This window comes from Coregonus lavaretus (assembly GCF_964263955.1).
Source record: "Coregonus lavaretus genome assembly, chromosome: 11".
NCBI classification, from domain to species: Eukaryota; Metazoa; Chordata; class Actinopteri; order Salmoniformes; family Salmonidae; genus Coregonus; species Coregonus lavaretus.
In genome coordinates this window covers 21,285,439-21,312,146 of record NC_139998.1, presented here as the reverse complement: position 1 = coordinate 21,312,146, position 26,708 = coordinate 21,285,439, and the positions used below count along the sequence as shown (strand labels likewise).

Below are 26,708 nucleotides of genomic sequence, written 5' to 3'. Positions count from 1 at the left end.
ACATTTGAGACACAGCCACTGTCAAAGACACTCTCATATTCCCACACACATACAGTACAAACATACAGTGCATTCGGAAAGTATACATACCCCTTGACTTTTTCCACATTTTGTTACGTTACAGCCTTATTCTAAAATGGATTGAATAAAAAAAAATCCTCATCAATCTACACACAATACCCGATAATGAGAATGCGAAAACAGGTTTTTAGAAATGTTTGCAAATGTATTAAAAATATTAAATATTAATACCTTATTTACATAAGTATTCAGACCGTTTGCTATGAGACTCGAAATTGAGCTCAGGTCCATCCTGCTTCCATTGATCATCCTTGAGATGTTTCTACAACTTGATTGGAGTCCACCTGTGGTAAATTCATTTGATTGGACATGATTTGGAAAGGCACACACCTGTCTATAGAAGGTCCCACAGTTGACAGTGCATGTCAGAGCAACAACCAAGCCATGAGGTGGAAGGAATTGTCCGTAGAGCTCCGAGACAGGATTGTGTCGAGGCACAGACATGGGGAAGGGTACCAAAACATTTCTGCAGCATTGAAGGTTGCCAAGAACACAGTGGCCTCCATCATTCTTAAATGGATGAAGTTTGGAACGACCAAGACTCTTCCTAGAGCTGGCCGCCCAGCCAAACTGAGCAATCAGGGGAGAAGGGCCTTGGTCAGGGATGTGACCAAGAACCCAATGGTCACTCTGACAGAGCTCCAGAGATCCTCTGTGGAGATGGGAGAACCTTCCAGAAGGACAACCATCTCTGCAGCACTCCACCAATCAGGCCTTTATGGTAGCGTGGCCAGACGGAAGCCACTCCTCAGTAAAAGGCACATGACAGCCCACTTGGAGTTTGCCAAAAGGCACCTAAAGTACTCTCAGACCATGAGAAACAAGATTCTCTGGTCTGATGAAACCAAGATTGAACTCTCTGGCCTGAATGCCAAGCGTCATGTCTGGAGGAAACCTGGCACCATCCCTACGGTAAAGCATGGGGGTGGCAGCATCATACTGTGGGGATGTTTTTCAGCGGCAGGGACTGGGAGTCTAGTCAGGATTGAGGGAAATATGAACGGAGCAAAGTACAGAGAGATTCTTGATTAAAACCTGCTCCAGAGCGCTCATGACCTCAGACTGGGGTGAAGGTTCACCTTCCAACAGGACAATGACCCTAAGCACACAGCCAAGACAACGCAGGAGTGGCTTCGGGATAAGTCTCTGAATGTCCTTGAGTGGCCCAGCCAGAGCCCGGACTTGAACCTGATCAAACATCTCTGGAGAGACCTGAAAATAGCTGTGGAGCGACGTTCCCCATCCAACCTGACAGAGCTTGAGAGGATCTGCAGAGAAGAATGGGAGAAACTCCCCAAATACATGTGTGCCAAGCTTGTAGCGTCATACTCAAGAAAACTCAAGGCTGTAATCACTGCCAAAGGTGCTTCAACAAAGTAATGAGTAAAGGGTCTGAATACTTATGTAAATGTGATCAGTTTTTTATTTATTTTTTAATGAGCAAAACAAAAATGTGAAACTGTTTATGGGGTATTGTGTGTAGATTGATGAGGGGGAAAAAACAATTTAATCCATTTTAGAATAAGGCTGTAACATAACAAAATGTGGAAAAGGTAAAGGGGAATGAAAACTTTCCGAATGCACTGTATATACTGCATACTGGTAGTCATTGCCACCCACAGAGAAGGGCGTTGTGAATTCAGGAAGGAAGTTTGCTTCAATATACCCTATCATTCACAGACAATGACAGTCCAAACCCAATCATTCTCCAAAGTGTAGATCACCTCAGCATTTCCCAAGAGAGAGCAATAATAACAGGGTTGCCTGTATTTCCCCAGGAGATGGAATTCATGAGATGGAATCATTTAATAGGGAGAGCGCTGTTTTTCCAACGAGGTGACATTGAGTGGATGGAGGGATGTCCATTAATAATACATGAGAGTGTGAGACGTGAATGCTGATGGAGGCAGTGTATGGATGTGAAAGGTTGTTGAGGTGAGTCTGCTTCTGCCGCTACCTCTGTCAAGCTGCAGAGCAGTTCTAGCGCTTCTATTTCTGTCTCGGCCCGGCGCAGGCAGCGAGGTGAGCAGTAAACCCATGTGATTCATGGTTTGATTATCTTCGCCCACGGTCCTCCTTTTCTCCATTCACTCCAAAGACATATGCTCCCTAAACTTCTTGTCCTCTCTGCTCTACCAACCTACCTACTGCCGCTCCCTGCTAAATCAGCTGGAGAGATTTAATATGGCCCTTCTATTTAGTGGAAGGTGACCCGTCCTGGCGTCCTTCAAGAACAAAACTATTAACAGCTAGGCTTGATGTCATTACTGACTGCTTTACTGGTGCTCCACTGTTCAGTACGGTACTCTGCTATCCTACTTTAAGGTGTTACTGTGTTCTCTCACCATTAAACACCAGTGTTTTATGGTTGTCTTTATAATGGTGCTGTTACTGGACGCTGCTGTTAAAACATTATGGACCACGTCCACGTCCATTTCACAGCTGTGGGAACTGACATTGACATGTCCCTGACAAATCTCTCAGGTCTCTATTGGTGTTTGTATCCATCTTTTTTGTGTTGCATGTCTTTCTTTCCTATCTGCCTGAACAATGAACCTGATATGGAGGGACATCGCTATCTCTAGATATTTCTCTTAAATTCTCTTTTATTAGAATATCTCTAACATAACAATACATATATTTCTCTTTGTTTCTCTCTGTATAGTATGAACCTGACGTGGAGGGACATGCAGCACCTGGTGGTTAGAACCTCTGACCCCGCCCACCTCAGCACTGACGACTGGAGGACCAATGGAGTGGGCCGCAAAGGTAACAGGAGAGCTCTCATTGGACTTGCCTTGGCTGACTGAACTACATGATAAGTGGACTCACTTGACTCTTTGGAACTTCACTCATGGTTTTTCTGTCTCTCTCAGTGAGTCATTCGTATGGGTATGGTCTGCTGGATGCGGGGGCCATGGTGGCCCTGGCTCAGAACTGGACCAGTGTGGGCCCACAGCACCAGTGTGTCCTCACCATGCTCTCAGAGCCTAGGGACATAGGTAGCCGGCTGCTGTTCAGTAAGACATTGGACTCCTGCTGGGGCAGACCAGAGTATGTCAACTCTCTGGAGCACGTCCAGGCCCGCCTCACTCTCTCCTACAACCACAGAGGAAACCTGGCTATACACCTCATCAGCCCCCATGGGACACGCTCTACCCTGCTGGCACCCAGGTACACCCACACACACACCTACTGTAGAAATACAAAGGAAACCTCATATCAGTCTGATAGATACACAATCCCCCAGGTAAACATACACACGTTCACAGAAAAACACAGTGCAGTGTTTGTTGTTTTTCATTTATGTTCGCTTGAAATGTATTTTTAGCAGCCGTTCTGGGAGGTATTGTTTTTGAAGAGCCCTTCATGGTTCAGGATGGTTGCTATGAGATGAATGTTTTTGGCTGTGAACCCTAACTACTCTCTCTGTGTCTCTCCCTTTCTCTCTCCCTCCCTCCCCATCACCCTTTCCCCTCCTCTCGCTCACTCTTTTCAGGCCTAAAGACTATTCGTCAGAGGGATTTATTGACTGGGCCTTCATGACCACCCACATGTGGGACGAGGACCCTCGAGGGGAGTGGACCCTGGAGATAGAGAATGTCTCAGAACAAGGACACGACTATGGTAACAGGACGTCTGTGTACCTTCATACAGCAGAGAGGCTCCTTCCTCCTCTTTTCTTTCTCCTTTCCCTCCTTCTTCTCCAGAAGGTCTCTGCTGTCGTTTGTTGCCGTCTCAGCGCAGCAGGGGAAATAAGAGGAGTGATTCTCTCTACTCCCTCTCTACTTCTCTCTCCTCTTCATGAATATTCCTGTCCACAATGTATCAGTTCTCTCTCTCGTTCTTAATCAGCCCTTGTTCTCCTCTCTCTGTGTTTGTCAGTCAGCTCACTCTTCATCATCATCATATTACCGTCTCTCTGAGACTCTCACCCATTCTACCTCTCTCCTCTTAGAGGTATTTAATTGTTAATTCTCTCTGTTCTTCTTTCTCCTCTCTCTTGAGTTTGAAATGTGTTCACCTTCTCTCTCTTCCTCTACTCTCTCCTCCCCCTCTCATCCTATCTCCTCCACCTCTCTCATCCTCTCTCTCTCCCCCCTCTCAGGTGTGTTGAGTCAGTTTACTCTGATCCTGTACGGTACGGGCTCCAGCTCCAATAACCCCTTGTCTCCTGACTTCCCCCGGCCTTCCAACAACAGCTGCAAGACCTTCGACACCCAGCAGATCTGCATCGGTGAGACTGACTGTCCGAGACACACTGAGAAAACTATCTAGCACTAAAAGATTCCAGATGGGGTCAGAAGCCACTGGTGACACTCAGCATGTGGCTGTTGGCTTCTCATGCATATGACGCAGGTTGGCATTTTTTGAGATCACTCATGTACTGGAGGCAGCTCTGCAGAGTGGTCACTAGCTGGCACAACCACAAATTTATAACATCTGATTTTAAACCTATCCCTAACCTCAACCACACTGCTAAAGTCAGGTGTACACGACACGATTTTGGCTGTCCCAGACAAGTTTTTGAGATCGGAGACAAAATCCCCATGTCGTTGCCTACTCGAGGCGCGTGGCTGTCACCAACGCTCGTTTAATGTGAGCGGGTAAGAGATGCAATCTGAGGGCTACCGATCCCATCTTTGAGCAGCCACAGACATCCCGATATTTTCAAACATGTTTGATTTTAATCGGCACAAAATCTGCAATGCTCTTGTAGTGGGAGATGTGCAACGACACATTTTGAGAAAGGTGATCAGCAATAGCCAATGAGAGCTCGCCAAAGAAGAAGCCAGTGAGATGATGACGTTGTTACGCATTACACAAAATGTGTAGACTCTCAAGCAGGAGCGATGACTACTACTAGTTTGCATTTGTACTTGCCTTTAACCAAAGCGACAAATCATTACAGCTCTGAAGTTCACAAGCAATGTTATTCAATTCAAAATGTTGGCTAAATATTTCAACTCTGTATGGCAGGTGTAAATGTCTGACTGAAAACGTTTGAGGCTGCTTTGTTCTAGCTACGTTAACAATCTAATCACATAATTGTTTTCACGAGACATTGTGGAGGTATCGAAAATCCTTACGACCAACTGAAGAATCTTGTAGTGTGTGACACCCCATCTGTTCCACATTGTGTAGTGTGGGCATCACTACTTTGGCAAGACAAAAACTACAGGAAAGATGGTCATTTCATGTGAGAGGCTCAGCGATGTTAGGATTTTGAAAGTCGTGTAGTGTACACCCGGCTTTACCCTAATGCCTAACCCTAACCTTAAATTAAGACCCAAAAGCACATTTTTGCTTTCATAAATTTTTACGATATAGCCAATTTTGACTTTGCAGCTGGCCCATCTAGCGGAAACCTCTCAGTTCTGCCTCCAGGGCAAGACTCATGACAATAAACATCAATCTGCGCATATGACAGGAGTGTTAAAAGGCTTAATTCGTGACATGTTTTTGCTTTTTTTGTGTGTGGGTGTATGTACAAGCCTTTGTCCCCACTGACTGCTCAGAAAAGCAGCACCTCATCCCCCTGTGTGTGTGTGTGTATCATCTCGCTTTCTCACTTTCTCTCACTCATCTCTTCCTCTCGCTCTTTCCCTCTTCCCCTCTCTCCCCCTTTCCAGAATGCAGCCCAGGCTTCTCCCTGTTCCTGCAGGGTTGTGTGAAGCTCTGCCCCCCCGGCTTCACTGCAGGCCCCCAGCTCCTCAACATGTCCCTGGACAATTGGGTGGACTTGTCCTCGGCCCAGTCCTGCCTGCCATGCCACCCTGCTTGCCTCACCTGTTCCGGACCCGGGCCCAGCGATTGCCTCTCTTGCTCCCCTCACAGCCACCTGGTCCTCACCGCCTGCCTGCACCAGAACCAGGTCCAGCGCAAGTCCCCCACTGGCCCCATCCTCCAGGGAGAGATGGGTGGACCAGGGGAGAGCCCAGTGGGGTTAGAACAGGGGGGAGGTGGGGGAGGGGGGGAACCTCCAGGGCCTAGCCTGGCCCTGTCCTCCCCTCTGGCCACCCTCCTGGCGATGCTCAGCTGTGCCTTCATCCTGGCAGCCTTCGCCGGGGTCTTCCTTCTGCTGCAGCTGCGCTCTGGTGGCGCCCCCTGGGCCCGGAGGACCAAACTGCACTCTGTGGAGACGGGGGGATGGGCCTCGGGGGGCTTCGGCCTGGGGCTGGGCTGGGAGAGGCAGGGCAGGGTATCCTATAAGGGGATCCCCACCGTGTGGGGGGACGAGGACCAGGTAACACTGGGGGGCTCTGATTCCGACAGTGAAGAGCTGAACTGCCATAGTGAGAGGACAGCCTTTATCAGGACGCAGAGCTCTCTCTAGCCCCTTCTCTGACCCCTACGTCTGGGGGAAACTCTCTTCAGAGGGTTTGGGCTCTCCAGCCCCTCCCTCTGCCAGAGCTCATGGGTCTGTAGTTTGGGTCTGGTTCAGGCATTGTCCCTGGCTGATACACAGAGATGCTGATCCAGGGATGTAATGGTTCAGGCCAGCAAGCACCTCCTGGTCCACTGATTCACCCACAAGCATTAATCAACTGAAAATGTTTTTGTTTTATAATTACTATATATTTTTTTGGCTGTTAAACACTTGAATACGACTATTTGCCCTGGCCCAAGGTTCTAGGTAAAGGTAAACTACAGTTTTCGAATTGAGTTGGGGATCCAATGTTTTCGCTAATGTTTCCCATTGACCTTTAGTTTGTTGTAGAAAGGCCCTTAGCCTTGCATCATAGGGGCCAGATTTCTGTATTTTGAAAGTTGCATATCTTGAAAACTTGATTTCTGTGACATGCAAAACCTTTTGGGACTATATCAACAATGGCTTAGTTTTTGGGTGGAGTTTTCCTTTAAGCAGACATGGGAAGAGATGTCCATATCAGTGTGTGTGTATGCGTGTGCCTGTGTGGTAGTGACTTTGTAGACAAGAGCTGAATAGGCTCCCAACACAGTTTATGATTGGATGGAGACCACAACAGGGTTTTCTTTAATGTACGAGAAAAAGTGAAAGCTTGGATTTGTAAATTAGATTCTCTCTATGGTTGCCCTTTACACTCATATCCGTATACGGGTTGAAAATTGCAGATCTGGGCACTGATAAATGCCTACATTTGAACGCAGTGGCTGTACAGTAACATATGCTATACATGACGTCAGACCTTGGCCTCTGTGCTTCACAGCGCTGTATGGGTTTTGAGTGACAGCCGTTCTTAACTTGAGCACCGCACACGATAAGAAGTTGCGCCCCCCCCGGGCAACTTTTTTTGTTGACTGAGTTAGGGAAATGCTCTAAATTAAGAAGACTATGTATTTTCAAAGATGAGACGTTGAGGATTATAACTAAATACTGTTTTGATGTCATACAAGCAAGCCAAACACCCATGAGTCCAAATGTGTACTTCACATTTCCGTTTATAATCTCTGTTTGAGGTAGTTACAAGATAACATGGCGTCATACACTGGGTTATTCTGAACAGAATGTGCATATGTTTGTCTACTGGGAAGAAACGCAGCTGAATGCACTCATGACTCCTTTCTAATCGCACAAAAATTACGATCTGTTTCCCTGAATTGCATTTTGAAAGCCTAACACTGTAATATCGTATTTTATAACTTAGCTAGTAATGTTGGCAATAGAACAAGCTTTCAAATTATGCCTACCTGACCCAGATTGCGATTTATAATGGACCGTTTTTGGATTGCGTAAACAACAGTAATTGTGTGATGGCGGGGATGCAGGGTTGTGTTCCACACTTCTAGCGTGCTTGCTGTAGTTCCTCAACGGCACAGCTAGGAGAGCTGAAAAAAGAACCTTATAGTTGAAGACTCTTCTTTGAGTCATACAAGTGTATTGAAATTACTTAGGAAATGTGCACGCTTTGGAGAGGTGTGTGGCCACTTGGAGACACCAGTTAGTCCTCTCACTCTAACCCTTATAATTGTTTTGTCTTATGTTGCACCTACAACATTTTCCAGGAATATTCCTATGTTACTGATCCAGAGTATTTTCAGATTTCGTTATCAACAAATGTAGCGAAAAGTACAGTAAAATGTCAAATGCACATAAAATCAACAGTAGTGCTAATCGATTAGTGCTTTTTGATTATAAAAAAAATAATCACGGTTTTGGATGTCAGTTTCGATTATATATATTTTTTACATTAAATGCTCTAAGCATTATGTGGGTTGAACGCTGTAACAACATAGAATAAAACAATTAATAAAAGACCCATGATGGTATTGACTGCCATTACTGTTTTATCACTTATGAACCAACATTTATTCACATTACTATAATAAAATAATTCAGTTGTTGTGTATATTACATTTGTTTTATTAGATTACTTTATTATTTCATTCCAAGTCATCATCTTATCTCTGTAAAGCTGCTGCCTATGCTGTCTAAAAAAAAATCACTCTTTTCTAGTTCTTCAAAGTAAATAACGCATACTTTTATGACTGCTGAATATCAATTATCAATCACTTAGACCATGTATTTTCAGGTAGAGATACCTCGCGAAGCAACAGCTGCTCGCTATATCACCTCAGGATCGCGCATTCTTCTCTCTTTCGTAGAAGTCGTAAAAGAGAAACAGACCGGACAAGTAGATGCGCAATGGATTATGGTCATTGTAGTTAATTACCATGTTTTATGCGATAAACTATGTAGAATATTGGCCAATTGGAAACCACAACTCCCTACTACATCACACAGTTCAGGCTGGATATGATTTATCTCTAGAGAAACTGAGTGATGTGCGCATCGAGTTCACAGAACAAAATAAACGAACAAAATGCAATTGAAATAATTGAACCGACTTCAGGCAATTAGTTGTTTAAAAACCAGAAAATAACTGACATTTTGTTTAATAGCTCAGCACTAATCAAAAGTGTAATGTTTGGATTCAGTCTTGTGTCAGGTGAACTGTTGTGTCCTCGCGTTTGGTATTATACTTTAATATAATCTCCAAACCGTTCCCTTTCAATTGCTTCCATGGTTGTGCATATTCTTTTCATATTTCTTCTGTAAGAAACATTTCAATTTAGCACTATCCATAGTCCCAAGAGTGTAAAGGGTTAAAAGGACCAATGCAGAATTTTTTTTCTTCTCAATATCAAATAATTTCTGTGTAACAATTGAGTACCTTACTGTGATTGTTTTCAATCAAATGGTTTAAAAAAAACGGAATAGCTTCTTAGCGAGAACAATTTCTCAAGCAAGAATGTTGCTAGGACTGTTTGGGAGTGGTCTGAGTGGGGAGGGGAAAACTGAAAACTAGCTGTTATTGGCAGAGAGGTTTGGAACTCTCTATCTTATTGCCTGGTGAAGTCACCAGGCAGGCCAAAGCTCCATCCCAACAAAACAGTGTCTTTTCAAACAGCTCTTACACTAAAAGGCATTATCAACCTTTTTTACGATTTCACAGTATTATTCCAACCTCGTAGTGTGGAAATATACAGTGCCTTCGGAAAGTATTCAGATCCCTTGACTTTTTCCACATTTTGTTACGTTGCAGCCTTATTCTAAAATGGATTATATTGTTTTTTTCCCCTCAATCTACACACAATACCCCAAAATGACAAAGCGAAAACAGGTTTTTAGATATTTTTGCAAATTTATTAAAAATATATAAATGTGATATTTCAGTTTTCTAAGTATTCAGACCCTTTACTCAGTACTTTGTTGAAGCACCTTTAGCAGCGATTACAGCCTCAAGTCTTCTTGAGTATGACATTACAAGCTTGGCCCACCTGTATTTGGGGAGTTTCTCCCATTCTTCAGGTTGGATGGGAGCGTCGCTGCACAGCTATTTTCAGGTGTCTCCAGAGATGTTTGATCGGGTTCAAGTCCGGGCTCTGGCTGGGCCACTCAAGGACATTCAGAGACTTGTCCCGAAGCCACTCCTGCGTTGTCTTGGCTGTGTGCTTAGGGTCGTTGGCCTGTTGGAAGGTAAACCTTCGCCCCAGTCAGAGGTCCTGAGCACTCTGGAGCAAGTTTTCATCAAGGATCTCTGTACTTTGCTCCGTTCATCTTTCCCTCGATCCTGACTAGTCTCCCAGTCCCTGCTGCTGAAAAACATCCCCCAGCATGATGCTGCCACCACCATGCTTCATTGTAGGGATGGTGCCAGGTTTCCTCCAGACGTGACGCTTGGCATTCAGGCCAAAGAGTTCAATCTTGGTTTCATCAGACCAGAGAATCTTGTTTCTCATGGTCTGAGAGTCTTTAGGTGCCTTTTGGTAAACTCCAAGCGGGCTGTCATGTGCCTTTTACTGAGGTGCGGCTTCCGTCTGGCCACTCTACCATAAAGGCTTGATTGGTGGAGTGCTGCAGAGATGGTTGGCCTTCTGGAAGGTTCTCCCATCTCCACAGTGGAACTCTGGAGCTCTGTCAGAGTGAAAATCGGGATCTTGGTCACCTCCCTGACCCAGGCCCTTCTCCCCCGATTGCTCAGTTTGGCCGGGCGGCCAGCTCTAGGAAGAGTCTTGGTGGTTCCAAACGTCTTCCATTTAAGAATGATGGAGGCCACTGTGTTCTTGGGGACCTTCAATGTGGCCAGATCTGTAGTATTTTTTAATACATTTGTAAAAATGTCTAAAAACCTGTTTTCACTTTGTCATTATGGGGTATTGTGTGTAGATGAATTAGGATTATTTTAAAAAAAATACATTTTAGAATAAGGCTGTAACGTATTAAAATGTGGAAAAAGTCAAGGGGTCTGAATATTTTCCGAATGCACTGTATATAAAACACAGGATAATCACATTTTTGACTGCACTGGGCCTTTAAACACTTTTTTATTAAACTTTTTCCTACTGTTTGTTCTTTGAGTTTCCTACTCTTCTCCATAATCAGTGGGCTCTAGCATTTTTTCAGCAGCTAATAAAACCCCAAGATAGACAACACATCAACAATCCAGCACAGACTCTTTTGTAGTAGTCTTCAAGGTTTTGATAACTATTGAGCTTTAGCTTAGCAATAGTCACCAACAGCTTACAAGATCTTAATACCAATATAGACAATTGTTGAAAGGCCAAACTCCTAATATTGTGGTTGTTCTTTGGATGTAAGCAGAAAGCCCATGCATCAATCAGCAAACACACACACTACATAACAAGTGGGAGAAGGGATGGCAGGTAATATTAGTCAGCCACTTTATTCTATTTGCACGCTGGGTTACCTACAGAGGGATTACCAACCCTGCAGTACTGTGTGTTCCCATCTTTCTGAAGAAGAAGAAGACGAAACACTTAACCCAAAGCTATTTGACCTTCTCAACATGTCTCTATTGTCTTGCTATTGGCAAGACATAAGATAATTTTGTTTTCATTCTCTCCATGGAGGCTCTATTGATTTTTAGGGTTTGTTTCTCCGCCAAGTCTTTATCAGTGGAAAAAAGATAAATCTCTTTCTCTTGTTATTACACATTTCACATATTTTGACAAGCAAATGTATTGGCCTGCTGGTATTTACACATTTGCAGACATGCATTATTAAGTTATTGGTCAACTTTAAGAACATATATTTTGGACTGGTTGATATAATCAAAGTCCTTGAGTCTCGCATGTGAGAAGAACTGCTATGGTGAAATGTTTATAGATCGGTTACAGCATATTTTAAATAGATTGTATTTTATAGCATTTTTATTTATTTTCTATCCTTTTTTATTTAACTGATGATTGATGTCAATATTGTGGGGATAAATGTCATGCTAAAATAAAATGACTTTGGAAGTCATGTGAGATGAGAGCTGGTGTGTTGACCCATTCTGTGCTCTGTATCACCCTTGGGGAGCTCTGTGTAGGTGTGCTTTCATAGCAGTCAGCCAAAGCTTACAGACACTCACACAACACACACTCCACTAATGCTTTGTCAGTGCCTGCCAGCGATACACAAGCCCACTTCCTGATATCTAGGGCTTCTCTCCTCTACCGTTTTCTCTTCCACTTTCTCCAGCTACCGGAAGAGCATCGCCACAACCCCCTGAGATACAATAACTTCCTCTAGTCCTAAATACTGCTGAAATACTAGGACATTAATATTTAAACTAGATTCATATGAAAAGTTTTGCGTGTGTGTAGGTTGTATTTGCAGAGTTCATTAACAGGAAATTTTCTCCATTCCTCAGAAAAGTACAGAGGGGAGCAGGTCTAAGATAATAGTACATTCTGAATGCACCCCCATAATAAGATCTGCAGGGAGAAATTGTAGCTCATTTCAGAACCCGGAACGTGCATACCTTGCATGGCAAGTATGTGTGTTTGAGTGAGTGAGTGAATGAGTGTGTCTGCGAATGTGTTGAATCTGAGGGAGAGATGGAGATTCACTTGAATTTCACTCACACATGTACTTGTAGGGGTTGTTCAGTGGTAATTTAGTCTGTCCTCTTTGTCCTAGCTGCAGGGGGTGGGAGGAAGGATCTACTGTAGTGGAGGGTATCTGGCTGGTGTGGATCTTCTGGAGGTCCAGGCTGGCTGGATGGATTCTGCTCCTGGCTTTTAAGCAGATCCCTGTAGAACAGTCATGGTCTATCGAATACTGTTCACTAGTGTTCCAGTTAGTTTGCCAAGTTGCCTTTTTAAGCACTTGGTTCAATTTGAGTAGTTTTGTAACATGCCAGTCTCTGCTAGGGAACGGGATGAGAAATACTGGTAAAAAACATAGAAAATCATGATAAAATGCTACAGTCCAGTTCAAAGACAAGCTACAAAAAAGAAGGAATAGTATCTTATCTACAGGATAAGATAAGGAATAGTATTACTGATGTCAAAAGGTCAGAAATTCTGTTAATCCAGAAATAAATCCCATCTGTTAAAACGGATTCCAATGCAGAGTGTTTTGTTGCCCCAGGGTTCCTCCAGCATCATCTCACCCCTCAGCCCTCTACCTCCCTGACTCCATTATCTCCCTCCCACACAGCCACAGCAGGCTCTCCTCTCTGTGCTGTGGAGATCACCCTCAGGCCCTCAACCTGGTCTCAGTTTCAGACATACCCTCTTCAGTCATATAACGCACTCCGCAGGTGTGGCTACTTTACCAGGATGGATTACCAGGACGTGTACTCAAAGCATGCGTGGACCAACTGGCAAGTGTCTTCACTGACATTTTCAACCTCTCCCTGACCGAGTCTGTAATACCTACATGTTTCAAGCAGACCACCATAGTCACTGTGCCCAAGAATGCGAAGGTAACCTGCCTAAATGACTACCGCCCCGTAGCACTCACGTCGGTAGCCATGAAGTGCTTTGAAAGGCTGGGCATGGCTCACATCAACACCATCATCCTGGAAATCCTAGACCCACTCCAATTCGCCCCAACAGATCCACAGATGACGCAATCTCAACACACTGCCCTTTCCCACCTGGACAAAAGGAACACCTATGTGAGAATGCTGTTCATTGACTACAGCTCAGCGTTCAACACCATAGTGCCCACAAAGTTCATCACTAAGCTAAAGACCCTGGGACTAAACACCTCCCTCTGCAACTGGATCCTGGACTTCCTGACGGGCCACCCCCAGGTGGTAAGGGTAGGCAACACTACATCTGCCACGCTGATCCTCAACACCGGGGCCCCTCAGGGGTGCGTGCTTAGTCCCCTCCTGTACTCCCTGTACTCCCTGTTCACCCACGAATGCGTGGCCAAGCACGACTCCAACACCATCATTAAGTTTGCAGACGACACAACAGTGGTACGCCTGATCACCGACAACGATGAGACAGCCTATAGGGAGGAGGTCAGAGACCTGGCAGTGTGGTGCCAGGACAACAACCTCTCCCTCAATGCGAGCAAGACAAATGAGATGATCGAGGACTACAGAAAAAGGAGGGCCGAACAGGCCCCCATTAACATTGACGGGGCTGTAGTGGAGCGGGTAGAGAGTTTCAAGTTCCTTGGTGTCCACATCACCAACAAACTATCATGGTCCAAACACACCAAGACAGTCATGAAGAGGACATGACAACACCTTTTCCCCCTCAGGAGACTGAAAAGATTTGGCATGGGTCCCCAGATCCTCAAAAAGTTCTACAGCTGCACCATCGAGAGCATCCTGACCGGTTGCTTCACCGCCTGGTATGGCAACTGCTCGGCATCCGACCGCAAGGCGCTACAGAGGGTAGTGCATACGGCCCAATACCTCACTGGGGCCAAGCTTTCTGCCATCCAGGACCTATATACCAGGCGTGTCAGAGGAAGGCCCAAAAAATTGTCAAAGACTCCAGTCACCCAAGTTATAGACTGTTCTCTCTGCTGATGCACGGCAAGCGGTACCAGAGCGCCAAGTCTAGGTCCAAAAGGCTACTTAACAGCTTCTACCCCCAAGCTATAAGACTGCTGAACAATTAATCAAATGTCAAAGGCCACCCGGACTATTTACATTGACCCCCCCACCCTTTGTTTTTATACTGCTGCTACTCGATGTTTATTATCTATGCATAGTCACTTTACCCCTACCTAAATGTACAAATTACCTCGACTAACCTGTATCCCCGCACATTGACTCGGTTCCGGAACCCCCTGTATATAGCCTCGTTATTGTTATGTAATTTTATTGTGTTACTTTTTATTTTATTTTTTGCTTTAGTTTAAATATTTTCTTAACTCTATTTCTTGATCTGCATTGTTGGTTAAGGGCTTGTAAGTAAACATTTCACGGTAAGGCACATGTGACAAATAAAAATTGATTTGATTTGATTCTTGAACTCTTCTAGCTGTAGAAGTCCTTTGTTGTTAGTCCTTTGTTGTTCTCCATTATGATTGACAATGTATTCTCCCAGGTGAGACCTTTAGGTTGCGAGTTCGAATCTCATCATGGACAACTTTAGCATTTTAGCTAATTAGCAACTTTTAAACTACTTACTACTTTTTAGCTACTTTGCAACTACTTAGCATGTTAGCTCTTCCACAGTGCCCCATCATCCGCAAACAGTGACCTCCCAATATCAGGTCTCACCTGGGAGAATACATTGTCAATCATAATGGAGAACAACAAAGGACTAATGACACTTCCCTGGGGGGTACCATTATCTACCTCATAGCTTTCTGACATAGAGCTCCCCACCCTCACTTGTATTGATCGCCCAAAAAGGCATGTGGGAGACTCCCCAAGCATATGTTAGAAGTTACTCTTGTCAGATGAGACTAAAATTGAGCTTTTTGGCCATCAAGGAAAACGCTATGTCTGGGGCAAACCCAACACCTCTCATCACCCCGAGAACACCATCCCCACAGTGAAGCATGGTGGTGGCAGCATCATGTTGTGGGGATGTTTTTCCATCGGCAGGGACTGGGAAACTGGTCAGAATTGAAGGAATGATGGATGGCGCTAAATACAGGGAAATTCTTGAGGGAAACCTGTTTCAGTCTTCCAGAGATTTGAGACTGGGATGGAGGTTCACCTTCCAGCAGGACAATGACCCTAAGCATACTGCTAAAGCAACACTTGAGTGGTTTAAGGGGAAACATTTAAATGTCTTGGAATGGCCTAGTCAAAGCCCAGACCTCAATCCAATTGAGAATCTGTGGTATGACTTACAGTGAGGGAAAAAAGTATTTGATCCCCTGCTGATTTTGTACATTTGCCCACTGACAAAGAAATGATCAGTCTATACTTTTAATGGTAGGTTTATTTGAACAGTGAGAGACAGAATAACAACAAAATAATCCAGAAAAACGCATGTCAAAAATGTTATAAATTGATTTGCATTTTAACTCTCCAAGGATGTCAGCGACAAGATTGTAGACTTACACAAGGCTGGAATGGGCTACAAGACCATCGCCAAGCAGCTTGGTGAGAAGGTGACAACAGTTGGTGCGATTATTCGCAAATGGAAGAAACACAAAATAACTGTCAATCTCCCTCGGCCTGGGGCTCCATGCAAGATCTCACCTCGTGGAGTTGCAATGATGAGAACGGTGAGGAATCAGCCCAGGATCTTGTCAATGATCTCAAGGCAGCTGGGACCATAGTCACCATGAAAACAATTGGTAACACACTACGCCGTGAAGGACTGAAATCCTGCAGCGCCCGCAAGGTCCCCCTGCTCAAGAAAGCACATATACAGGCCCGTCTGAAGTTTGCCAATGAACATCTGAATGATTCAGAGGAGAACTGGGTGAAAGTGTTGTGGTCAGATGAGACCAAAATCGAGCTCTTTGGCATCAACTCAACTCGCCGTGTTTGGAGGAGGAGGAATGCTGCCTATGACCCCAAGAACACCATCCCCACCGTCAAACATGGAGGTGGAAACATTATGCTTTGGGGTCGTTTTTCTGCTAAGGGGAGAGGACAACTTCACTGCATCAAAGGGACGATGGACGGGGCCATGTACCATCAAATCTTGGGTGAGAACCGCCTTCCCTCAGCCAGGGCATTGAAAATGGGTTGTGGATGGGTATTCCAGCATGACAATGACCCAAAACACACGGCCAAGGCAACAAAGGAGTGGCTCAAGAAGAAGCACGTTAAGGTCCTGGAGTGGCCTAGCCAGTCTCCAGACCTTAATCCCATAGAAAATCTGTGGAGGGAGCTGAAGGTTCGAGTTGCCAAACATCAGCCTCGAAACCTTAATGACTTGGAGAAGATCTGCAAAGAGGAGTGGGACAAAATCCCTCCTGAGATGTGTGCAAACCTGGTGGCCAACTACAAGAAACGTCTGACCTCTGTGATTGCCAACAAGGGTTTTGCCACCAAGTACTAAGTCATGTTTTGCAGAGTGGTCAAATACTTATTTCCCTCATTAAAATGCAAATCAATTTATAACATTTTTTACATGCATTTTTCTGGATTTTTGTTGTTGTTATTCTGTCTCTCACTGTTCAAATAAACCTACCATTAAAATCATAGACTGATCATTTCTTTGTCAGTGGGCAAACGTACAAAATCAGCAGGGGATCAAATACTTTTTCCCCCTCACTATATGTGGCCGACGCAGGCACACACAATAAAGCCATGAATAGCGGTAGCATTAATCGCACCATTGAATCTCACCATAGCTGTTTTTATCATGATAAAGTGACCAAAAACCATGTTCCTCTTTTAATGGAAGCATTTGTATGGAAAGCCAAGTTGAAGCCAGCATTAGATGTTGTCGTCCTCATAATAACCGCACGTGGTTCTACTTCAACAGAGTAGCGCAACACCCTTCAATTGAAGCGGGGGAAACAAACGAAAGTGGCTACATCTCTAACAAAAACAGATAAAAAATTAAATCACAGATAATTATAAGGGAGCAGGAGAACTTATAGATCTGATTAAAATAATTACAAGCACTTTTCAAGAACCAAATTGAGGAAATGTCTGATTTTCAAGGTAGGCCTATTCCACTAAGCCTACTTGAATTTCTGAGCTCCACATTCAAGTAGGCTATTTCATTGCAGGTGTAACATGGAAAGCAAAATGTATTTGTTATGTTATTTCATTACCAGATAATTGTGAATAAGCCCACTAGGCTATGCAATTTGTTGTCATTATATCCAGAATAATTAATAGGAATAGCAATGGGTGTGTCGCAATAATTTAATCCATTTTAGAATAAGGCTGTAACATAACAAAATGTGGAAAAAGTCAAGGGGTCTGAACACTTTCCGAATGCACTGTAGATCCAATCTGGATCCAGGCACAACTTTCTTCACTGGTGTAAAGAATGAGACACTAAAATATTCTGGACATTCCTTGCGAACACCTTTTTTTCACTTCACTGTTCTTCACTTCACTGTAATTCAGAAAATTCCTTCCTGAATCAGATGATGATGTGGGAAAATATTACCATGTAACTAATCAGCTGGAAACCAAATGTATATCCAACAAGTATTATGCATAATTATTGAATAACCACTTTAATGACTGTATCATTTGGGTTTTAAGTATCAAGGTAAGGCGACTCTTTCGGTTAGAAGCATTTGATTTTGCAATCCAAAATCGCATACATAATTATGGATTTGTGTGCCTGTGAAACCCCTAACATAAGGAGACACAATGTTAAGTACAAAAAACTGTCAGAGAGCTAGATCCAGGATTCTTACAGGGTTGAAGTTCAATGTCTAATTTAACTGATTAATGCTTAATATATTATATAACCTGTGGTGTGTATTCGTGGATGCCAAGGGAAGCCAGGCTAACACAAAAAATTGACAAAAAACACACAAAAAATTATTTCATCTCTCTGTGTTTCATAATTTTCCTTCAATTCGCAAGAGGCTGAATGTATCTCAGAGGAGAAAGCATCCGAGCGAGCGAAACAGCGCCCCTCTGTCTCTCTACGTGTAGGCCATCTATCTGATGCCGTCTGGTCCAAACGAGTATGACATTGTTGCCGCCCTGTAGCATTGAAGGCAAGGGAAGCCAGCGAGCATCTGAACTCTTGACAAAAAAAGTATACAAAATTAGCCAATCAGCGTTGAGCTAAACTGAGCGAGTTCAACTGTGAATGGCCCTGGAGCACCAAAAAAAGTGTCAAGGTATACCATCTTGAATTGCATCCCTACTATCAAATTCCATTGAGAGCATACGTCATTGACAGAAAAACTTGAATTGTTGCATTTCATTGTGTTGTCCCTTTCCTAAATTGGCCATGGATGGAGATAGGGATTTGGACTTGTGGTTTTACTTAATTCTCCGTACTGGCCAATGATTATAACGGCGATTCTGATCCAACCATTAATTCATACAGTGTTGTTCCCCTGGCCTGAGAGGATGGAAGTTAAATATGTAGCTAGATGTAGAAGGCTGATGTTAACTACCTAACGTTGCCCATTAATGGAAGTTAAGCTAGCGAGCAAGCATTTTAGCCAGGTAGCCTAGGACAACAAAAAATAAAAGCGTGTACTGTATGACAGAGAGACCGTTTCGTCAACATGAAAGAGAGGAAGATGGCATTGGCGTTTCTCTGCAAGTAGGGTGAGTCAACATGTTTTTCTACTTCCACGAACACGAACGCGCACGCACACACACACACACACACACACAGAAATCAGAACCATGGACAGCCAAATCATATTTAGCTTACGTTGATTGGACTAAATTGATTTTGGTATCTTTTAGTTGTCACTGTATTAGACTAAGCAGAGGTGATTTGATGATGTTGAAATGTTGCTGGAATAGTGGAGGCAGGTCCTGTTTTCTTTGCGACTTGCGGTAACTCTGTGGTTCTAAATCAATAGTTATTGTCTCGGCCTTTAGGCTTATACTGTATATCACGGTCGCAAGGTATATGAACTAACAGGTTATTGAGCAAACAATGCAATTTTCACAACACATACGTTGTAATATTTGTATTTTTTGGGGGGGGGGGGGGGGGGGGTTCCCATTGATTTTTCCCATGCACCGCTACTGGATATAGGGACAACTTAACACTGCCATAAATGCAAGGACAGACAAGTCATGTTTTGTCACACAATTTTGGACAAATCAGTCAAGACACCGACCATGATAAATAGTTAAACATAGGTTTTAAATCAACTCGTGAATTTGATTGACTATAGCTATGATCCCCCCTTATATCTTAATGTAATGACATGAAAAAGATTGGCCGATTATTATCAATGACTTATCAACAGCTGTAACAAGTTGTCCAGTGGTAAGAAATCCTCACTGGTACTCTAGTTTATATACTGAACAAAAATATAAACGCAACATGCAACAATTTCAAAGATTTGACTGAGTTACAGTTCATATAAAGAAATCAGTCAATTTAAATAAATAAATTAGGCCCTAATCTATGGATTTCACATGACCTGGGAATACAGATATGCATCCGTTGGTCACAGATACCTTAAAAAAAGGTAGGGGCGTGGATCAGAAAACCAGTCAGTATCTGGTGTGACCACCATTTGCCTCATGCAGCACACAATCTCCTTTGCATAGAGTTGATCAAGCTGTTGATTGAGGCCTGTGGAATACTGTCCCACTCCTCTTCAATGGCTGTGCGAAGTTGATGGATATTGGCGGGAACTGGAACACGCTGTCGTACACGTCGATCCAGAGCATCCCAAACATGCTCAATAGGTAACATGCCCGCCAAATTCTCTACAATGACATTTGGAGGTGGCTTATGGTAGAGAAATTAACATTCAATTCTGGCAACAGCTCTGGTGGACATTCCTGCAGTCAGCATGACAAATGCACGCTCCCTCAAAACTTGAGGCATCTGTGGCATTGTGTTGTGTGACAAAACTGCACGAGTGGCCTTTTGTCCCCAGCACAAGGTGCACCTGTGTAATGATCATTCTGTTTAGTCAGCTTTTTGATATGCCACACCTGCCAGGTGGATGGATTATCTTGACAAATGAGATGCTAACAGGGATGTAAACAAATGTGCACAAAATTAGAGAAATAAGATGTCTGTGCATATGGACCATTTCTGGGATCTTTTATTTCAGCTCATGAAACATGGGAACAACACTTTACGTTGCGTTTATACACTGAGTATAAAAAACATTAAGAACACCTGCTCTTTCCACCAGGTGAATCCAGGTGAAAGCTATGATCCCTTATTGATGCCACTGGTTAAATCCACTTCAAATCAGTGTAGATTAAGAAGAGGAGAAAGATTAAAGAAGGATTTTAAAGCCTTGAGACATGGATTGTGGATGTGTGCCATTCAGACGGTGAATGGGCAAGACAAAATATTTAAATGCCTTTGAACGGGGTATTACATTTACGTCATTTAGCAGACGCTCTTATCCAGAGTGACTTACAAATTGGTGCATTCAACTTATGATAGCCAGTGGGACAACCACTTTTTTATTTATTTTTTAATGGGGGGGTGGGGGTAGAAGGATTACTTTTATACTATTCCAGGTATTCCTTAAAGAGGTAGGGTTTCAAGTGTCTCCGGAAGGTGGTCAGTGACTCCGCTGTCCTGGCGTCGTGGGGGAGCTTGTTCCACCATTGGGGTGCCAGAACAGCGAATAGCTTTGACTGGGCTGAGCGGGAACTGTGCTTCCGTAGAGGTAGGGGAGCTAGCAGGCCAGAGGTGGATGAACGTAGCGCCCTCGTTTGGGTGTAGGGCCTGATCAGAGCCTGAAGGTAAGGAGGTGCCGTTCCCCTCACAGCTCTGTAGGCAAGCACCATGGTCTTGTAGTAGATGCGAGCCTCAACTGGAAGCCAGTGGAGTGTGCGGAGGAGTGGGGTGACATGAGAGAACTTGGGAAGGTTGAACACCTGACGAGCTGCAGCGTTCTGGATATGTTGTAGGGGTTTAATGGCACATGCAGGGAGCCCAGCCAACAGCAAGTTGCAGTAATCCAGACAGGAGATGACAAGTGCCTGAATTAGGACCTGTGCTGCTTTCTGTGTAAGGTAGGGTCGTACTCTGCGAATGTTGTAGAGCATGAACCTGCAGGATCGGGTCACCGCTTTGATGTTAGCGGAGAACGACAGGGTGTTGTCCAGGGTCAGGCCAAGGTTCTTTGCACTCTGGGAGGAGGACACAATGGAGTTGTCAACCGTGATGGCGAGATCATGGAGCGGGCAGTCCTTCACCGGGAGGAAGAGCAGCTCCGTCTTGCCGAGGTTCAGCTTGAGGTGGTGATCCGACATCCACACTGATATGTCTGCTAGACATGCAGAGATGCGATTCGCCACCTAGTTATCAGAAGGGGGAAAGGAGAAAATTAATTGTGTGTCGTCTGCGTAGCAATGATAGGAGAGACCATGTGAGGATATGACAGAGCCAAGTGACTTGGTGTATAGAGAGAATAGGAGAGGGTCTAGAACTGAGCCCTGGGGGACACCAGTGGTGAGAGCACATGGTGCGGAGACAGATTCTCACCACGGCACCTGGTAGGAGTGACCTGTCAGGTAGGACACAATCCAAGAGTGAGCAGCGCCGGAGATGCCCAACTCGGAGAGGGTGGAGAGGAGGATCTGATGGTTCACAGTATCAAAGGCAGCGGATAGGTCTAGAAGGATAAGAGCAGAGGAGAGAGAGTTAGCTTTAGCAGTGCGGAGAGCCTCCGTGACACAGAGAAGAGCAGTCTCAGTTGAATGACCAGTCTTGAAACCTGACTGGTTTGGATCAAGAAGGTCATTCTGAGAGAGATAGCAGGAGAGTTGGCTAGAGATGGCACGCTCAAGAGTTGGAGAGAAAAGAAAGAAGGGATACTGGTCTGTAGTTGTTGACATCAGAGGGATCGAGTGTAGGTTTTTTTAGGAGGGGTGCAACTCTCGCTCTCTTAAAGACGGAAGGGACATGGCCAGCGGTCAAGGATGAGTTGATGAGCGAGGTGAGGTAAGGGAGAAGGTCTCAGGAAATGGTCTGGAGAAGAGAGGAGGGAATAGGGTCAAGCGGGCAGGTTGTTGGGCAGCCGGCCGTCACAAGTCGCAAGATTTCATCATTCTTTTCAAAAATGGTTGACGAAGTCATCCACAGAGAGGGAGGAGGGAGGGGGAGGAGGAGGAGGATTCAGCAGGGAGGAGAAGGTGGCAAAGAGCTTCCTAGGGTTAGAGGCAGAAGCTTGAAATTTAAAGTGGTAGAAAGTGGCTTTAGCAGCAGAAACAGAGGAAGAGAATGTAGAGGAGTCTAGTTTTCCTCCATTTCCGCTCGGCTGCCCAGAGCCCTGTTCTGTGAGCTCGCAATGAGTCATCAAGCCACGGAGCAGGAGGGGAGGACCGAGCCGGCCGGGAGGATAGGGGACATAGAGTCAAAAGATGCAGAAAGGGAGGAGAGGAGGGTTGACGAGGCAGAATCAGGAGATCGGAGGGAGAAGGATTTAGCAGAGGGAAGAGTTGATAGGATGGAAGAGGAGAGAGTAGCGGGAGAGAGAGAGCGAAGGTTGCGACGGCACATTACCAACTGAGTAGGGGCAGAGTGAGTAGTGTTGGAGGAGAGCGAGAGAGAAAAGGATACAAAGTAGTGGTTGGAGACTTGGAGGGGAGTTGCAGTGAGATTAGTAGAAGAACAGCATCTAGTAAAGATTAGGTCAAGCGTGTTGCCTGCCTTGTGAGTAGGGGGACGGGACGGTGAGAGGGGTGAGGTCAAAAGAGGAAAGGAGTGGAAAGAAGGAGGCAGAGAGAAATGAGTCAAAGGCAGACGTAGGGAGGTTAAAGTCACCCAGAACTGTGAGGGGTGAGCCATCCTCAGGAAAGGAACTTATCAAGGCGTCAAGCTCATTGATGAACTCTCCAAGGGAACCTGGAGGGCGATAAACGATAAGGATGTTAAGCTTGAATGGGCTAGTGACTGTGACAGCATGGAATTCAAATGAGGAGATAGACAGATGGGTCAGGGGAAAAAGAGAATGTCCACTTGGGAGAGATGAGGATTCCTGTGCCACCGCCGCGCTGACCAGATGCTCTCGGGGTATGCGAGAACACATGATCAGACGAGGAAAGAGCAGTAGGAGTAGCAGTGTTTTCTGTGGTAATCCATGTTTCCGTCAGAGCCAAGAAGTCGAGGTATGGTAGTAGATGCCAGGCGCACCGGTTTGTGTCAAGAACTGCAACTCGGCTGGGTTTTTCACGCTCAACAGTTTCCTGTGTGTATCAAGAATGGTCCACTATCCAAAGGACATCCAGCGAACTTGACACAACTGTGTGACGCATTGCAGTCAACATGGGCCAGCATCCTTGTGGAACGCTTTCGGCACCTTGTAGAGTCCATTCCCCGACGAATTGAGCTGTTCTGTTCTGCAACTCAATATAAGGAAGGTGTTCCTAATGTTTGGTATACTCAAATGTATTTTTCTACAGTGTAGAAAGACAACACTTTTATCCATTCGAGAGGGGTGGATTTTTCTTTTGTTTAACTTCCTTTATAGCGACAAATTATGGAAACTGTGTTTTTCGAATAAATGATGATTGGCAAATATTTTTGAAGGTACGCGCGGCACGTGATGTCAACACAACTCTAAATGCCTACTGCCTGCTAAATCAATTTTTTTAACTATAAAAAGTATGTTTCTTTGCAGGATCCTTTTCCTGACTTTAAAGAATGGCTTAATTGCTTTTCTGGTTGGCTGGATGCAGGTTTCCCCATCCAATTATTTCCAGTGCAAGTTTCACCATGGCACGGACCGTGGCAATATGTTGGCACATGAGAATTACTAGAATATGGCAAATATTCTTGCATTCTATCCTTGCTACCGGTTACATGAAACAGATAGGTGGGAGGGCATACAGGCTGTCGCCAATTTATGAATGCACAATTTGCCTAAATGGGTAACACTTCAACCACTACATTTTTATTCATCACTGTAGGTTTGTGTTTATATCAACACAAGATAGTTAAATGGAAACGCACCCTAGCAGTCACTTGTCTCATCTGTTTTTATGCGAACTTTCTAAATGTCACCCCCCACCGCCCAAAAAAATGAAAGAATCACAGGACAAGTTAATGGAAACATAGCTAGTGAGTATGTTTACAGTGGGGGGGAAAAGTATTTAGTCAGCCACCAATTGTGCAAGTTCTCCCACTTAAAAAGATGAGAGAGGCCTGTAATTTTCATCATAGGTACACGTCAACTATGACAGACAAATTGAGATTTTTTTTTCCAGAAAATCACATTGTAGGATTTTTAATTAAATGTATTTGCAAATTATGGTGGAAAATAAGTATTTGGTCACCTACAAACAAGCAAGATTTCTGGCTCTCACAGACCTGTAACTTCTTCTTTAAGAGGCTCCTCTGTCCTCCACTCGTTACCTGTATTAATGGCACCTGTTTGAACTTGTTATCAATATAAAAGACACCTGTCCACAACCTCAAACAGTCACACTCCAAACTCCACTATGGCCAAGACCAAAGAGCTGTCAAAGGACACCAGAAACAAAAATTGTAGACCTGCACCAGGCTGGGAAGACTGAATCTGCAATAGGTAAGCAGCTTGGTTTGAAGAAATCAACTGTGGGAGCAATTATTAGGAAATGGAAGACATACAAGACCACTGATGATCTCCCTCGATCTGGGGCTCCACGCAAGATATCACCCCGTGGGGTCAAAATGATCACAAGAACGGTGAGCAAAAATCCCAGAACCACACGGGGGGGACCTAGTGAATGACCTGCAGAGAGCTGGGACCAATGTAACAAAGCCTACCATCAGTAACACACTACGCCGCCAGGGACTCAAATCCTGCAGTGCCAGACGTGTCCCCCTGCTTAAGCCAGTACATGTCCAGGCCCGTCTGAAGTTTGCTAGAGTGCATTTGGATGATCCAGAAGAGGATTGGGAGAATGTCATATGGTCAGATGAAACCAAAATATAACTTTTTGGTAAAAACTCAACTCGTCGTGTTTGGAGGACAAAGAATGCTGAGTTGCATCCAAAGAACACCATACCTACTGTGAAGCATGGGGGTGGAAACATCATGCTTTGGGGCTGTTTTTCTGCAAAGGGACCAGGACGACTGATCCGTGTAAAGGAAAGAATGAATGGGGCCATGTATCGTGAGATTTTGAGTGAAAACCTCCTTCCATCAGCAAGGGCATTGAAGATGAAACGTGGCTGGGTCTTTCAGCATGACAATGATCCCAAACACACCACCCGGGCAACGAAGGAGTGGCTTCGTAAGAAGCATTTCAAGGTCCTGGAGTGGCCAAGCCAGTTTCCAGATCTCAACCCCATAGAAAAGCTTTGGAGGGAGTTGAAAGTCCGTGTTGCCCAGCGACAGCCCCAAAACATCACTGCTCTAGAGGAGATCTGCATGGAGGAATGGGCCAAAATACCAGCAACAGTGTGTGAAAACCTTGTGAAGACTTACAGAAAACGTTTGACCTGTGTCATTGCCAACAAAGGGTATATAACAAAGTATTGAGAAACTTTTGTTATTGACCAAATACTTATTTTCCACCATCATTTGCAAATAAATTCATTTAAAAAATCCTACAATGTGATTTTCTGGATTTTTTCCCCCTCATTTTGTCTGTCATAGTTGACGTGTACCTATGATGAAAATTACAGGCCTCTCTCATCTTTTTAAGTGGGAGAACTTGCACAATTGGTGGCTGACTAAATACTTTTTTTCCCCACTGTACATGCACGCTAATAATTTGATATTAAACCGATTATGGCAGTAGGCCGAGTATGGCATTAGTCATGTAGACACCTTACTCTGCTCATCTTAAAATCGGCCTAAGGACATAATCGAAGCAAGCATACAGCGATTAAAACACTTGGTTATCTGAGCAATCTTTCAGATTAGTAGGACATGTAAATGCCTTAATCAGAGTTAAAGCGGTTTATTTGATCTGTCCATGTGCTAGCACGAACAGCGCAAGCTTCCTTCTTTTTGACTTGTGAAGTGAGTTCGGAAAAACAAAGTATTAATCTTAGAAATAGTTAACATATAAAGTTTGTGTGTCCGAACTCAGAATCAAATAGGCTTCACAAAAATAACATGGTCGCTGTGGTAGAACGTTTATTTTGATTGGCGATTTTCTGCCTTTATCAAAGTCCCATCAGGTAGTCTGATTTCAGATGTGTTCATTTAAACAGGATTATTATGGAAATCATTCTTCTTGCAAAGCATGTAAAAGTTTAAATGAAACCATTATAGTAATCTGACTATTCACAATCTTATTGTGTGCATGTAACCATACTCATTTCTCTCAGTAGTGTTGCTATTGTCAAAATTTTCACGTGTCAATTAACTTGTGACATTCCTGGATTACTCA

The 26,708-nt window shown here is 44.2% G+C and overlaps 1 protein-coding gene across 1 annotated transcript in view; it reads left to right on the top strand.

Annotated features, from left to right (window-relative positions):
• Positions 1 to 11,842, top strand: part of LOC311137457 (furin-like) — a 211,084-nt gene extending 199,242 nt beyond the window's left edge. Inside the window, exons 11-15 of the mRNA XM_084171973.1 lie at positions 2,747 to 2,850; positions 2,958 to 3,255; positions 3,581 to 3,708; positions 4,190 to 4,318; positions 5,715 to 11,842. Coding sequence (XP_084028099.1) covers positions 2,747 to 2,850; positions 2,958 to 3,255; positions 3,581 to 3,708; positions 4,190 to 4,318; positions 5,715 to 6,418 — 1,363 coding nt within the window. The 3' untranslated portion in view covers positions 6,419 to 11,842. The remainder of the gene's footprint in view (positions 1 to 2,746; positions 2,851 to 2,957; positions 3,256 to 3,580; positions 3,709 to 4,189; positions 4,319 to 5,714) is intronic.
• The last annotated feature ends 14,866 nt before the right edge of the window (positions 11,843 to 26,708 follow it).